Source organism: Elaeis guineensis, chromosome 7, assembly GCF_000442705.2.
Source record: "Elaeis guineensis isolate ETL-2024a chromosome 7, EG11, whole genome shotgun sequence".
Taxonomy (NCBI): domain Eukaryota; kingdom Viridiplantae; phylum Streptophyta; class Magnoliopsida; order Arecales; family Arecaceae; genus Elaeis; species Elaeis guineensis.
Window position 1 is genome coordinate 77,686,429 of NC_025999.2, and position 17,059 is coordinate 77,703,487.

General features: G+C 35.3%; 1 protein-coding gene across 2 annotated transcripts; it reads left to right on the plus strand.

The window, feature by feature from the left end:
• The first annotated feature begins 10,453 nt into the window (after positions 1–10,453).
• LOC140859396 (uncharacterized) lies at positions 10,454–12,132 on the plus strand. Of its 2 annotated transcripts, XR_012142846.1 has the most exons (5): positions 10,454–10,649; positions 10,729–11,126; positions 11,287–11,388; positions 11,482–11,824; positions 11,942–12,132. XR_012142846.1 is itself a non-coding variant. In XM_073261058.1 (4 exons), the coding sequence occupies exons 1-3, from the start codon at positions 10,464–10,466 to the stop codon at positions 11,599–11,601; spliced, it is 408 nt and encodes a 135-aa protein (XP_073117159.1). In that variant the 5' UTR covers positions 10,454–10,463; the 3' UTR covers positions 11,602–11,824; positions 11,942–12,132. The 2 variants fall into 2 exon arrangements, 1 of the variants encoding a protein (XP_073117159.1); XM_073261058.1 differs by lacking the exon at positions 10,729–11,126.
• Positions 12,133–17,059: the final 4,927 nt, after the last annotated feature.

Genomic DNA, 17,059 nt, shown 5'->3' on the forward strand with positions numbered 1-17,059 from the left:
GAATAAAGATAAAATTTTAAAAAAAAATTAGTTAGTTTTTATAATGCCACCGAAATTCTTTCTGGTATTTAATATCTAATCTCTTGTTCATTTTTACAACAAGCATATCTTATTAGTCAAAAACTTACACAGTATAGATATAATGATATTTTAGAGTCTATTATTTATGAAATAGAATATAAATGAAATGAATATTGGGATAGGATATGTCTTATGAATAACTTAGCTACTGTATTTAATCTACATATTAAATTAAATGATATTTTGATTTTACTTGATGCATATTATGAAAATATGAATCTAGATCCTGAACCTGCTAAAGCTGAAGTACACCAACTTCTTCATGATATTTATGTTTTATATAATAATAAGATTCATGGATCCAGTGCTTCTGGTTCGCAAACCTCCACCTTTTCTTCTAGTACTTTTCGTTCATCATCTATTTTCTCGTTCATTGCAGATAGGAGATATACACATGCTTTTTCAAGTTCATCTTCATCTTTATCTTTATCTTTAAGTAGTAAACTTAAATTTTATTTATGAAATAATCTTTAATCTGTATATGATGAAAATCAAATAAAAATATTGATGTGTTAGTATGGTGAAAAAGTATCAAAAATTAATATCTTATAATATCCACCATTGCATGTGATATCTTAACTGTATCGATGTCCACAATAGCATCGAAATCTACTTTAGTGTAGGTCGATGAGTCTGGATGAAAAAAAGAATAGAATGATCGATGAAACAATTGAAATGTTACTTTGCTTCAAAAATTGGTTGGATGCTAAAGTGAGACTTCAAGATAAAAGTAGACATAATACAAATTTCGATGATGACGACGACACAAACACTACCGATGATGCATGATGATCACTAAGATTTTTAATTATTAATTTTTTATATTTATAATTTTTTAATTTATCTTTTAATTATTGAGGTGAGTCGCCTCAATTTCTTCTTTCTTCCTTATTGTATTTAGAGGTCAAGCCTAGCCCCCTTCCTCCCTCCTTTGTACCATTTTGATTGATACTAATAAATCGATAGAGATCCATGTAAACCCCTACCATTACAAGATGATTTTTTTATAAAAAGATCTCACATCTATTTTTACAAAAAATATCTCCAAAAAAAAAACTCCCATGTGGGCCGTGCCGGGCTTGGACCTAGCCGGGCCGTGCCGGGCACGTGGGTAGTGTCGTGCCAGCCCAAGCCCATATAAGTCGTGTCGAGCCTAGGCTACGGGCCACAAACCCTCAACCCAACCCGGTCCTACCCCTTCTAATAGGCCGTGCCTACCATGGCTCATTACTGTAGCCAATGGGCCGTGCCAGGCATGGTCCATTTCGTGCTGGGTTGGGCCATATAATGGGCGGCCCAATCCATTGTCCATGTCTAGCTAAAACAAAAGATAAAAATTATGAGAATACTCAAATTGAAAGCTACCCAAGGAATGGAGGTATGCACATGGTCATCCTAAAGAATAAATTATTGATGATCCATCACAAGGGGTAAGAACTCATGCATCCTTGAGAAATATTAATAATTATCTAGCATTTGTGTCTCATGTAGAACCTAAAATCATTGAAGAAGTTGAAAAAGATCCAAATTGGATGATTGTTATGCAAGAAAAATTAAATCAGTTTAAAAGAAACAAAGTATGAACACTTGTTAATAGACCTAATGATCATCCAACAATAGAAATTAAGTGGGTATTCAGAAATAAATTAGATAAAAATAGTGTAGTAATAAGAAATAAAGCAAGACTAGTAGCTAAAGATTACAATCAGGAAGAAGATATTGATTTTAATGAAACATATGCTCCTATTGCTAGACTTAAAGCTATTAGACTATTACTTGCCTTTGCATATTTTATAAATTTTAAATTATATCAAATAGATACTAAAAGTATATTTTGAATGAATTTATTTCAGAAGAAGTTTATGTTGAACAACCACCTAATTTGAAGATCATAATTTTTCAAACCATATTTTTAAATTGTACAAAACTTCATATGGTTTGAAGCAAGCATCCCGTGCTTGGTACGAAAGATTAAATAAATTTTTAATTGAAAATGACTTTGCAAAAGAAAGTGTAGACATGACACTATTTTTGAAGGAAAAAAATAATGACTTGCTTGTTGTGTAAATTTATGTAGATGATATCATATTCGGTGCTACTGACAAATCTCTTTATCAAAAATTTTTTAAGCTAATACAGAGAGAGTTCAAGACGAGCTTAATGGGACACTACAACGAAAAGGGGTTTAGCGACCATTTTTTGCCGATGCTTTTGGAAAGCGTCGGCAAGTTGCGCTGACCTGCCGACGCTTTTAAAAAGCGTCGTTGTTTAACGATGCTTAAAAGCATCGTAAACTATAGCAACATCAACGCCGACGCTTTTTAGCAAAAGCGTCGTTAAATAAGCAAATGCGATGCTTTTGTACGCCAGTATTTAACAACGCTAAAAACATCATTAGGTTCGTTTAATACCTCCAATCTCCCCGTGCCCTAATCTATCTCCCCCGCCCCTTTCCATCCTTTCCTCCGCCGATCCCATCTCTGCCACCGGTAGCATAGCCGCCGTCCGCCGTTCTCGTTGCCTTCAAAGAAGGGGAAGTTGAGGAGCAGCAAGGCGGGGCTTATTTTCTCCGTCGGGAGGATCTCCCGCTTCCTCAAGAAGGGCAAGTGCGCGGACCGCGTGAGCGCCGGCACTCCGATCTTCCTCGCCGCCGTCCTCGAGTACCTCTCCTCCGAGGTTGGTCCTTCTCCTCCCTTTTTCTCTTCGTCATTTAAGCTTTTGAGTTGCTGGCCGGCTTTCTTGCATATAGCTTGTTCTTGTTAGGGCCGGTCTCGTTTCTTTTTTCCTCAAATTTATTGTCCGTCATTGCTTTTCTTGTTTGTTTCTGGATTGTAGCATAATGTGTTGTGAATTTGTTCAAGAAATCATAGTTTTCTCTTATTACTGAGTTGTATCAGTTTGTCTGACACTCGTTATATTCGTAAGTAGTATCTTCTTGGTAATGTGAATTATAGTTTTCACCGGCCTGGTATTTTTTTACAATTTCCATATCGGAAATTTACTAAATTTGGATACAAGTCTTCTGGTGGGATTGACTCAATCCTAAAATCATAAAAATGTCCAATGTACAAATCAGCAAAATTAGAAAAATTAGGGATGATCGTGCATAGTTGGAATTTTATAAAACTAAGATTTTGCATGGTTGGAAGTTTGCTGAATATGAGGAGATCTTATGCCCAAGTTTGATAGGTAATCAATAAAGTCTCTGTGTCCAGAAAAAAATTCTATATGCTGTAACTTCAGAAAAAATAATGGTAATGCTGTAACTTCAGAAAAAATAGCTTGGTAATGCCACAAGCTATTTGCTTAAACTTGCAGTATGATTCTCAAGAATTAACCAATTGTTAAGCATCTAAAAATGCAGTGGTCCCTTGATTAATTTGTGTCTGAATATTTTGGGTGATAAAATGTTTTGAGCGACAGAAGTCCTCAAAGAGTACAGGATGCATGGTTCTTATATCTTTACAGATGTCCATTATTAGACATTAGACTTTAATGTTCATTGAGCTTATAGGTGACATATTCAGCATCATCTATTCATATAGGAATTCACTATTAAAATAGTGTTCAGACTCTTTGGGCAGACGTGATCAAGTCTTGGAGCGACTTTAATTTTTGTCACTCTCACATGAGATGGCAATAGCGACTTCCTAATTAGAAGATTGCCGACAAGTTAAGCCAAAAGCTATTGAAAAATATTAAGTAGAGTTGAATAAACATAATTTTCTATGATCAGGTTAGCTACCTATTGCTTCCCCAACTAACATGCCTGTGGGATACTGGTGCACGGAAGTGTGGTTGGTGTCATCGGAGTTAGCTCGACCATTCATGAGGTGCCACATTGGACTGAAAGCTCGCACTGCAACTAGTTTTGGTGTTATAGTTTTCTACAGAATGTCTAATTTAAGTAATATAATTTGTTTCTATACCGAATGCATGTTTTGAGCGTCTATTTTGCTAAAATGAAATATATATATATATATATATATATTGGCTTAAACATGCAACATTAAAGATGAAGTAGGTCATTTTTGTAAGTTTGTGGGGTGTGTTTTCAGAAATAGATGTGAATAAACTACTTTCTACGGTCTTTTATGAAAGTTTCATAAAGGGTGGATTTAGAAATACAATAAATATGAGTGATCAAACGGTATTCAAGGTTTGTACCAAAAAATACTAATAATATCTAAGGTAAACTACAAAGGATATCACATTGTAAATGGTCATTTTAAATTAACTATAATTGAAGTATTGAAATATTTTTCATCTTAATAACTAATATAACTTAAGATTTCCTCAAAAGCAAAAATAAAACTTATTTATTTTAACTAGTAAGTTGTGTAAAATATGATGTCCTAATCAAGCACCTTACAAGATAAAAAGCTAATTAGCTTTAAATTTTGAACTTTCGCATGAGAATTAGGCCCATAAGACAACTTAGCATCTACCATGGACTCAATTTAAGGTGGAGGAAAGCTCTTTTATTTTGATTGTGATCATTTTTAGTTATTGATGTGACTACCCAAATCTAGTTTGTATGTCCTTATTTGACATGTATTTATGGTTGAAAGTGGCTTTGTTTGATTTGTATGGTCTAATGTTCACATACTACTGATCAGTCCAATCAAATGACACTTGTTTTTTTTTCCTTGTGGCTCTTAGCCTAATGCTAGCGAGATATCAAGCTTTCCATTTATCAGATTAGACTTCATTTTGTTGTGATTGAAAAGTTAAATATCTTTTCTGTTATATGGAGATTATGAGCACATGGTGCATAGTTTTCATACCTTTATTCAATGGAAACGTCTATCTTTATCTCATATCTTAATTATGAAGAAAATCCAATTATCATACCTTGCATTGTCACTTAGGGCCATTATAATATACCTTGCCTTACACAATTAGTTTCAATTTTTGGGAGTTATGTTTGCATCCTTAGTGTAGATCTTTATGATTTTTTTATTCATTTTGAGAGTTTCATAATTTCATTATATAAATTAAGCCGTTGAAAGTGCACACATATCATAATATATAAACATTGACAATAGCAAGTGGAGGATATATTTTTATCATATTTTAGAAGCAATATAGCACAATTTACAAATTGTAATTTTTTTTTTTTAGCACTGCACTATATGGATTATGTATTTATTTGTATAGTGTTGTCAATAATGTCCTCTTAACATATAATTAACTACAACTTTTTGAAAAGTACATTGGAAAAGTCAATTTGATCAAAAACTACTGATAGTTCCATAATAAATTTTTATTAGCTACATCAAATGCGCACTATTGTAATGCAAAAAAAGTTTTTATTAATCTAGATATTGTTTCCATAGCATTGTTTGCCAAGTATAAAAGAGCTAGCAATAATAGAATGCATTTCAAAGTGAGGTCCATAGACTAATTTAGTTTCAACAGTTTCTATATCATTGTGAAATATTCAAGTTGGTTGATAATCTCTCATTAAATTGTAGTATTAGTTGCAACTTTTTATCACAGAAATGGCTAGAGTTGAAATTTATCTAAATAATTTTAAAATACATTAATATAGAAATTTATCACAGAAATGGCTAGCAATAATTTTAAAATGCATGCTAAGTAGATTTTCATGGGTGTTTTTGTGATGGTTGTGAATTTCATGCCAGGCAATGTTAATTATGAATTAATTTTAAAAAAAATTACATTGCATAGAAATATAGACCCATCTTTTGATTAATGTACATATTCTATTGTATCCGTATATTTATTTATTTTTATACGGATAAAAGAATTATGTACATTGATCAATTGATTGTCCAGTATGGACAGTTTGGAAAATGTGAGTAATTCTATAGGTCATTACCATAATCAAATGGTATGCTGAGGGTTCGAAAAAATTTTCGGATGGTATTTTTCTTTTGTTCTTCCTATACGGAAGAACTAAGGGGAAATGCTGCCGAAATTTTTTTCGGCTCTTGTTGCATATCATTTGATTTTTGTAATTGACCTATAGAATTAATACATTTTCTGAATGGGATAGGACCTTCTTTACCTATTAGTTGATGATAGCAAGCATTTACTATGTAAACTTTATCTAGCTGTTATTTTTTTGAATTTTATGAAATGACTGATATTTTTTACTCATTGCATTAATATAGATTGTATAATTTTTTTTATTTTTAGATAAATTGCAAGTTCGGTCATTTTTATCCTACAATGGACAAAAGTTGGATAAATAAACCAAGAAATAGTAAAGAATATTTAGATGGAGTTCATGACTTCATTAAATTTGTATGGAGAAAAGTAGTTTGAATGGAAAGATTTTATGTCCATGTCGGAAATGTGTAAATAGTTCTTCTTTAGATCCACAAAATGTTGAAGAATATTTGGTATGGAATGTTTTTTAAGAGGTTATACCGACTGAATTTTTCATGGAGAATCTATGTTGCCATCATCATGTAACCAACCCTTGACTCATTTTGGATCCACTAGCCTACAAGATAATTCTGCAAGAGATGATGATATAAGGGTTTGATCACAGATGCTTTTGGATTTGGTGTTCAAAATTTAGGAGAATCCAGTAATATACAAGAAACAGTTGGGATGTTTGATGGATGTACGCATACGGAACGTATGCATGTTGAGGAGCCTATACATACATCTAATGATGAGACAGCTCGTTATCACACCTTAATGAAAGATGCAGAGAAGAATTATATCCGGGTTGTACGAAATTTTCTAAGATTTCTTTTCTTGTACATTTATTTCATATAAAATATTTGAATGGATGGTCTGGAAAGAGTTTTACCATGCTGCTCAAGTTATTAAAGGATGCATTTCCAGAAAGCACTCGTTTACCACCATCGTATTATGAAGCCAAGAAAGTAGTAAAGAATTGGATCTTGGATACGAAAAGATTCATAGTTGTCCGAAAGATTGTATGTTATATCGGGGTGAAAACGCTAATCAAGAGTCATGCAATGTATGTGGATCTTCAAGATGGATAACACAAAAAGAAGATCGAGATGATGTACTGAATGAATTGGATGCAACGCGGAGTAAAAAAAAACCGGCCAAGGTATTGCGTTACTTTCCTCTTATACCTAGATTGAAAAGGATTTATGCATCATCAAAAATAGCTTCATCAATGAGATGGCATGATGAAGGACGTACAAAGGATGGAATGTTGAGACATCCAGCAGATAGTCTTCAATGGAAAGCATTTGATGATAGGCATCCTGATTTTGCCTCTGATGTTCGCAGTGTTAGGTTTGGCTTAGCTTCTGATGGCTTCAATCCATTTCGGACCCTGAGTTCTACCTACAGCACTTGGCCAGTCGTTTTGATACCTTACAATTTGCCATCGTGGATGTGCATGAAACAATCATCACTTATCTTGTCAATGGTTATTCCAGGAGATAAGGGTCCAGGCAATGATATTGATATTTTTCTACAGCCTTTGATAGAGGAATTGAAACAGTTGTGGGAGGGTGTTGATGCATTTGATGCTTCCAACGGCCAAACATTTAAACTACGGGCAGCTTTGTTATGGACTATTAATGATTTTCCAGCATATGCCAATTTATCTGGCTGGAGTACAAAGGGACGGGTCGCATGTCCTTGTTGTGGAGATTGAACACATTCAATTTGGTTAAAACATGGAGGTAAATTTTGTTACATGGACATCGTCGATGGTTGGAAGCAAATCATCCGTTTCGATTTCAGAAAGATTTGTTTGATGGTACTATAGAATTGGGATGTGCCCCTATTCCACCTTTTGGAACTGATGTTCATAGACAAATGGATGGCATCAATTACAGCTATGGTAAGCACTCAAAGTCCTCTAAAAAAAGAGGAAGGGATGATGTTGAAAGCTCAGTGCACGAAGGGTTACCAGAGAAGTCAGTATCAGTACTATAGATGCAGAGGTGTTTCAAGATCCAGACAATTATTTCGAGGATGAAAATGAGGAAGACACACAGATAGCATCTACACAACAGCCCAGTAAACATTTATGGAAAAAATGAAGTATCTTTTTTGACTTACCTTATTGGAAACATAATTTTATTCGGCACAATCTTGATGTCATGCATATAGAGAAGAATGTTTGCGATAATTTACTTGGAACATTTTTAAATCTTGATGGAAAGAGCAAAGATAACATGAAGGCACGTCTTGATTTAAAAGAAATGGGTATCCGACAGGAACTTCATCCTAAAATGCTTGCTAATGATAGAATTTATGTGCCTCCTGCATGTTACACAATGTCTGCTCGAGAAAAGGATAATTTTTTGGAGTTTTGAAAAGTATCAAGGTACCTGATGGATATGCATCAAATATTTCACGATGTGTGCATCTAAAGGATCGAAAACTTTCAAATCTTAAAAGTCATGATGGTCACATATTGATGCAAGATATTTTTCCAATAGCTTTAAGATCGTCATTGCCGAAACAAGTTGTTACAATTGTACTTCGATTATCGTCATTCTTTAAGGCATTATGTTCCAAAGTTATTGATCCTCGGGAACTTGATCAGTTAGAATCCGATATTGCAATTACACTTTGTCAGATGGAAAAGATTTTTCTCCTGAATTTTTCACTATTATGGTACATCTGCTCATTCACCTAGCTTCAGAAGTTAAAGTTGGTGGACCGGTACATTATAGATGGATGTATCCTATTGAGAGGTATTATTGCAAACCTTAAATCTTTTGATAATTTTATTAGAAACAACAGCATACTGATATTTTAATAAATATTTAATTCTTGAAGGTATCTTGTGCGTCTTAAAGATTATGTGCGAAATAGAGCCTATCCCGAAGGCTCGATTGCTGAAGCATATATTGCGGATGAATGTTTGACATTTTGTTCAAGATATCTTCAAGGTGTAGAGACTATTTTTAGTCGACCTCAACGGCATAATGACTTTGTGGAGAATGCAGAACTGTATAAGTTCTTAACTGCTGAAAAATTCTTGGGAAGAGCTGAAAGTATTGTACTTGATCAAAAATCCTTAGCACAAGCACATCGTTATGTGTTACTTCATAGTGACATAATATCTGACCATTGCAGGTTAGTATATTTAAGGAATGACATCAAAATTTAAATTTTATATTAGATATAATGTTCTAAATGATATATTTATATTTTATGCAGTGAATTTTTAATTTATCAGAGACGAGCCAATCATAACATTCGTCCTAATGCAAGGATTGAACAGCGATGGTTGGTCGAGTTATTCCCTATGTGGCTTTCGAATCAGGTGTGATTTATATTTAATTATGAGATATATTAATTTTTGATACATATTTAATATCAGATAACTCAACTGCACTTCGTCATATCATTTTTTGTTAGGTATCAAAGATGATGGAGACAAATAATTCAGATGAACTAATAGCTCTTGCTCGAGGACCTAACAAGATTGTGAATAGATATAACGGTTTCATAATTAATGGCTTTAAATTTCATACTAGAGAACGGGAGAAATTTAGAAAAACACAGAATAGCGGTGTTATGGTGGAAGCGGATGGAAAATCCTATTATGGTGCACTTAAAGATATCTATGAGTTGGATTATTATGGAAAATTTAAAGTAGTACTGTTTAGATGTGATTGGATAGACATAAACTCACCAAGGGGTTTGAAACAAGATGCAAATGGATTTACACTTGTAAATTTTTCAAGGTTGATACACACTGGTGTGTTATTGAAGGATGACCCATTCATTTTTTCATCTCAAGCTCGTCAAGTATTTTATGTACAAGATGCAAAAGATAAAGATTGGTTTACTGTCATCAAAACAAAACCTAGAGACTTATATGATATGGGAAACCAAGTGGAGGATGATGACGATGACACTTATACACAATGTATGCCCTACAATTTTGTGCCAGCTGATGATTTAAATGCTACGACGACGTTGGTTAGAACAGAATTTGAAGGAAACACTACTGCTTGATTGTTACTGGTAATAATTATTTATGATGTATATATTTTGCATTAATTATTGTGTTATTTTACTCCATATATTAACTGATTCTACCTTTTATTTATATAAATGCTAGGTGACATCATGCGTCGCAGGGGACGATATGCTGGTGTGCAGTTCCAGTTTTCACAGACAGAGGCCGGTACGTCTTCTTCAGCACAGCAGCCTGAGGCCAGTTCAGCTGCACAGCATTCTGAGCCCTGTCCTTCATCATCAGCACAGCACGATCCTCCTGTTCATCAGCCAGATGATGAGATACACGTGCAGGGTATATATTGTCTTTCATGTAATTTTATTTTTATTTTATTTTATGTATATTTATGATATAGTTACTTTTATGTATTTTTTGCAGACGGATCCGGGAGAGTACGCCCCAGATGCGGACCACAGTAGTACGAGATGTGTGGCAGATGCGTGAGGGCGAGAGGATTGTTGTGGAGTGCAATCAGCTAGGTCAGCCAATTAAGAAAGCTGCCTGCTTATTGACTTCATTTTTGGGGACTGTTGCTCGGAGGCCTCAGCTATGTCCGTTGGGCTATGCAAAATGGAATGACATGCTTCCAACGTACAAAGTTGAGCTCCTCCGAGTTATAGAGGTAATGAATTGATGTTCATACTGTATATTAATTGTTAATCATTTATATAATTTATTTCATTTAACTTTTTTTTTTATAGAGCAAGTTTGTTCTCCCTCCATCCACTCATGATTTTGTAATGAAGTCTCTCAACCGCAAATGGAAAGAATATAGAGCACAATTGAAGAAGGACTATATGAGACAGGGTATGACAGAGGAGGAGGTTGCTAGGAATTGTCCTCCTGATGTACCCCCTCATCAGTGGATGGAGTTGGTTCATTATTGGTTCTCCGAGAGGGCACAGGTATATTATCTGCTTATTATCTTTTTTTCTAAATATTTTATAAAAATATTGATTTTTATTATATATTATACATATAACAAGTTCTTTACTTTATTTTACAGACTTATTCTGCTATTGGTAGAGCTGCACGAGTAGCTCAGTCTGTTCCTCATACATCGGGGTCGAAGAGTTATGCACGACTCCGACAGGAGTTTGTATGTTCCTTAAACTTTCATAATTAACTTTTAATTTTTATGTTGAAATATTTATATAACTAATATCATTATGTATCGTGGATCATGTCTGTATCATGATACTCATATATTTTTTTAAATTATTATAACTGTTTGCTTAAAATTAAAATTATTTGTGTAGGTGGATGAGCATGGGAGGGAACCCGGACAAGTGGAGTTTTACCGGATGACTCATACTCATCAGGATGGTACTTTTGTTCGAGATGAGTCGAGAGATTTATATGTACGGCATTATTAATATTCTATTTTTTCCAATGATTTAAATTTAATTTTGTTAGCTATTAATGTATAACTCTTGTTTTCAAAATAAATACAGGAGAGGGCTACATCTCTCATTGCGGAGCGTGACGACGAGTCCGCAGCATCTACGCAGCAGAGCCGTATCGAGGCCGAGGTGTTCACAGAGTTGATGGGACCAGAGCGCTACGGCGAGTGAGGGGTTATGGAGTAGGAGTCACCCCTACTCAGTTATCTGAGGTTAGTAGATATACGCAGCATGCTGCAGCAGATGCTCAGGATTCACGCGTTCGCAGACTCGAGGCGGAGATACAGGAGATTAGACAGAGTCGTGCCGCTGAGATGGAGGAAATGCGACAGAGCCGTGCCGAGATGCAGGCCATGAGGGGACAGATTGATCGGCTTACATCTTTATTAGAGATGTATGGTCCATCTCAGGTAAACACATATTATTAAATATATATTTTTATATTAATTTAATAATTTATATATTTTTATTTATAGATATGCAAATCATGCTTTTGATATGTTTCTTGTAGGCTCCTGGCACATCAGGCACCCGTCGAGACAGCGGCACGTCACGTGGAGACAACGACGACCATCCGCCTGCAGATTGATATTATTTTATTTTTATTGTATTCTTATATTTATTTATATTACTCTTGATTGTAATGGACGATTAGTACTTTATTTTTATTTATATAAAATAATATCTTTTGGTTTGGTTAAATTTGCTATTTAAGTTTGCTTTTGGTGTGAATGGTGGTGATTGTACAGGTGTGAATGGTGGTGATTGTACAGGTTTATGTTAGAATAATTGATATAATTTTGTACAGGAATGTATGTATTCTTTTTTTTTGGAATATAAAATCTGTATTTTTTTTTCTCTTAAAACCTTTAACGACGCTTATAAGCGTCGTTAAATTTAATTTAACGACGCTTATAAGCGTCGTTAAAGATAAAAAAGTCGACGCTTTTTGAGCGTCTTGGTAGAGTGCAGTCATTAACGACGCTAAAAAGTCCGTTAAATTTTGTTTTAACGACGCTTTAAAGCGTCGTTAGAAATGCATTTAACGATGCTTAAAAGCGTCGTTAAACACTACTTAACGATGCTTATAAGCGTCGCAAAAAACCTAACAGCCGACGCTTCAAAAAGCGTCTTGGTAGAGTGGCGGACGCGTTGTCATTAACGACGCTAAAAAGCACCGTTAAAAGTTAATTTTACGACGCTTTAAAGCGTCGTTAAAAAATAACGACGCTTTTAAAAAGCGTCGGCGCTTTTCGTCTCCACTCTTACATAGGCGACGCTTTGGCGACGCTTTTTGAAGCGTCGTAAAGGATATTGGCGACGCTTATTAGCATCGTAAAATAACCTTAATAGCGTCGTTAATGACCATTTTCACCGTAGTGGGAGAACTAAACTTCTTTCTCGAACTCCAAATCAAGCAAACCAAAGAGCAAATCTTCATCAATCAAAGTGAGTACATCAAAGAATAATCAAAAATATGGGATGGAGACCACTAAATCTCTTGATATACCGATGAGCTCTTCATACGAACTTGACAAAGATGAGAATGGTAAGAGTATCAATCACAAACTTTACAGAGATATTATTGGATCCTTACTCTATCTTACTACTAGTAGATCCGATATAATATTTAGTGTATGTATGTATGCTATGTATCAAGCTAATCCTAAGGAATCACATTTATTTGCAGTCAAAAAAATGATCAGATATTTAATGAAAATATGTATTGTTGGTTTATGGTATTTTAAGAACTCATCAATTGCTTTAATTATATACTCTATGTTGATTTTGTTGGTTGCAAATTTGATAGAAAAAGTACTAGTGGAACGTATCAATTTTTAGATATTAACTTAATCTCTTGGTTCAGTAAGAAATAAAATTTTATAACATTAACCATGGCAGAAGCTAAGTATATCACAGTCGGAAGTTATTATACTCAAATCTTGTGGATTAAGCAACAACTAGAATACTATAAAATTAAATTAAATGAGATATCCATAAGATGTAATAATATAAGTGCAATCAATTTAACTAAAAATCTTATTCAATATTCAAGAACTAACTACATTGAAATAAGACACCACTTCATAAGAGATCATATTTAAAATGATAATGTATTGCTAGAATTTATTTGTACTGATAAATAATTAGCAGATATTTTCATCAAATCTCTTGGTGAAGATAGATTCAGCATGATTAGAAGAGAATTAGGTGTTTGTAACCCTTTTGCTTAAATTATCTCAAAATTTATAGATTCATCAAGCCTATTGGTCTATTTCATTCAATTCTTATCCACACTAATCCTCTTAAACTCTGTCTCTGAACCCCCCTTGAAAATCAAATTTTTATTCTGCTTGAGCTTGAGTCGACTCAAGGTTTAGTCTGAGTTGACTTATACTTGAGTCGACTCATGGTCAGAAATACTGTTTTTAAACCGAGTCTTCTCCTTCTCGATTCACTTCACCCTTTCCATTGTTTGTCCTAGAATCCTATTTCTAACCTTCCTCTGGTCCCCAATCAACCTCCACCTATCGTTTTCTTCGATTCCTTTGGATTTTTCCATCATGGTGTGCAATGGAGCCATGAACTAAGTGATTGGTTCTCAAGCAAAGGTTGCCTCAAACCTAGTATAAATCTTCAAGGGACAGTGACTCAGATTATCAGGAAGGTATAGCAGCTCCTCATTGATCCCCTGTTCCTAGTCCCTCTGCCATATCTCTTCTTGATCGGCATGTTACAATCGGTCAAAGTGTCAACTTTTGATTCTTTGATGAAGAGGATTTTAGGATAGGGAATTGGATCCGAAGGCAAGGATGGGAGAGATTCTTCTCCATGAACCAGCCCACCTATTCTCATTTTGTTCGTGAGTTTTACCGGACCATGGCTAGGGGAGATAAGAACCTTGGTGTCACCATTAAAGGTGTGACTTTCCTTCTCATACCTGAGAGACTAGGGCAGATTTGGGGGCTACCAGTTAATGGTGTTGCACCTCGCCATCCATACAATAAGGAGTTGGCACTTCAGCTAATTTTGGGAAGACAGAATGTGGGAGGAATCAATGAACTTAGGCTAATGTCTATCGATAGAGATGGGGTGCTGAGTCACATGGTTGCTTGGATTGTCTTCCCCAAGACTGATCGATTTGACCTTATCCCGGATCAAGTTATAGGGATCATGGATTGTATTGTTCGGGGACAGCTACTGAATCTCCCATTATTGATTTTCACCCAGATGAGAAATGGTGTAGGCCGAGCCAGGGCGTATCTACCTTACCGCATAGCCCTGACTTCAGTCTTCCTAGAGGTAGGGGTCAATCTTGAGGGGGAGCTGTTTGTCGATCTATGTCACACTGACACCTATGATGAGCAGACCTTTGGTTCGTATGGGTTGCCACAAAGTAGGTGAGAGATGGATCAGATGTGTCTCTAGATAGGAGCAGCAGCAGCAGCAGCAGGCTAGGGATGAGGGAGGATCGAGTCACTAGGCAGACATTCCTTTTGATGTTCCTCCAACATAGCTATCAGATCCTTTCATGACTCCCCCCAGCCATTCAGTCGGAGCTTAACGGGCCCATATGCAGCCTGATGATGACCAGATAGCGAGGATTGGTTACTTTATTCTGGAGGGCCTTAGACCTCAGATGGAGGGTATTCAGACTGAGCTTGGCAGATTGTCATCAAAGGTTTGCCTTCTGGCCCTACGGATTGATAGTTTAGAGTAGAGAGATAGTTCTGGTGTGCCCCAGGATTTCACTACATCACTACTGATTTCGATGGGGTAGCTGGTTATTCTATTAAGGATTCATGCTCCACCTGGGTCAGAAGCAACAGCAGCAGTAATAGCGGCATCAATAGGGGCAGAGGCAGCAGTAACGGATATCACTTTTGATCCTGTCCCACCACCTTCTTCCCAACCACCCTAAAGTGCACCCATCCAGCCTTCCACCTCCACTCAACCACCTCCTAGACCCCTTAGGACTTACTCCAGAGCAGTTGTAGGAGGTCCCTCTACCTGCACTAGGAGTAGGTCTTGTTTCTCCATCGCTAGGACTAGTTCCTCCACCACTTATGAGGTCTCATCCGATGAGGATCAAACCTAGGTGATCTTCTAGGACTTAGTTATGATGCTTTTATTTCTATGTGTGCTCTAGGACTTAAATTTATGTTTTCAGTTGTATGAAGGTATCAGTGATGATTGTACTGAATGTGTCCCATTTCTTGTATACAGTACATACTTCTATGATTATTATACTTCTTTTCTACATTAGTGAATGCTAACTTTTAATATTTCATTCTTATGAGTTTGATGATGACAAAAAGGAAGAGACAAGAAAGTAATGGCATTTATAATATACATGGCTTTGGCACAGAAATAACTTAAATTGGCACAAACGACACATAAAGCATTTAAATAAGCTTAGATTCGCACAAAATGGCACATAAAATATTTATAATTGGTATAAAGTGGCACATAAGATTTTAATTGACTCATAATGGCTCAAATTGCTTTTAACAAATAAATAGGGGAGGATCCTTATATTTGAAATGATTGATACTTATAGAAAGAGAGAAACTCTACCTATGATATGAATTTTTTTTTTTAATCATAACTCTAAATCTTCCTTTAAGATGTCAAATTGTTGTGATATGATACTATAATGATAAGTCTATTTTTTTTACTTTGAATGAATTTGAAAATATTATGCATGCACTCAAAAATTTTGTCATCATCAAAAAGGAGGAGATTGTTGATCCTAGATTTGATTTTGATGAATAATAAAATCTTTAGTATATTTTGGTACTAATGAATTGTTGAGTATTTAAGAGAAGTTTCAGGAAGCTAGGACCCTATCTAAATGAAGTTTCATATTTTTGAATGAAAAATTCAAGAAGAAAGAGTTAAAGAGGTCAAGCCAAATATTTTTCAAGAAAATAAGGTTTTGAGCCAACTCAAAAAAATGATGAGTCGACTCTGGCATGCTTTCAGCATTTGGCACAGATCTTAAGTCAACTCAGGGATAGTATGAGCTGACTCAAACACACATATGGACTCTAGTATACATTCAGCATTTGGCACAAATCTTAGGCCGACTCAGGCACAGTATGAGCCGACTCAGGCATGCAGGACTGGCACAGCACGAAAAAGATAGAGAAGGTGTTTCTGACCTTGTCGAATGAGCCAACTCAAGAAATCCATAAGCCAACTCATGAGGATCTTGAGTTAACTCAAGAATTGATGAGTTCTCATCAGCCTCTGACAGGCTTAACAGCTAGTTTCTAGAAAGTTGTAGAATTATTTCGGGAAGCTTCAAAGGGCCATTTTTTATACTCCAATGTTACAAACCATTTTTAATGATACTAACTTAGATTAGAGGGTGTCTAAGCTATTATTAAAACAAGAAAACTCAAGGAAACAAAGCAACAAGATAGGAAAGTCTGAAAAACATTCAAAATTCTGTTCAGCCCTTCAAGAGAGCTTTAAAGAGTTTTTACTCCCTTTCAACCATCCAACCTGCTATGCAATCAAGCCATTCTCAAGTGAAGGAAGGGAGCATTCATTGCAAAAACCCTCCAACCTCTCATCTTGTGGATCAAAGTCTCACATCAGCTCAAAAAGGAGTTTATGTTTG

Excerpts from the sequence above, each read along its gene's own strand:
- LOC140859396 (XM_073261058.1), top strand. The coding sequence starts at position 10,464 with ATGCGTGAGGGCGAGAGGATTGTTGTGGAGTGCAATCAGCTAGGTCAG. Across the intron at positions 10,650-11,286 it reads AGCTCCTCCGAGTTATAGAG|GTGGATGAGCATGGGAGGGA; the intron begins GTAATGAATTGA and ends TTATTTGTGTAG. Across the intron at positions 11,389-11,481 it reads ATGAGTCGAGAGATTTATAT|GAGAGGGCTACATCTCTCAT; the intron begins GTACGGCATTAT and ends AAATAAATACAG.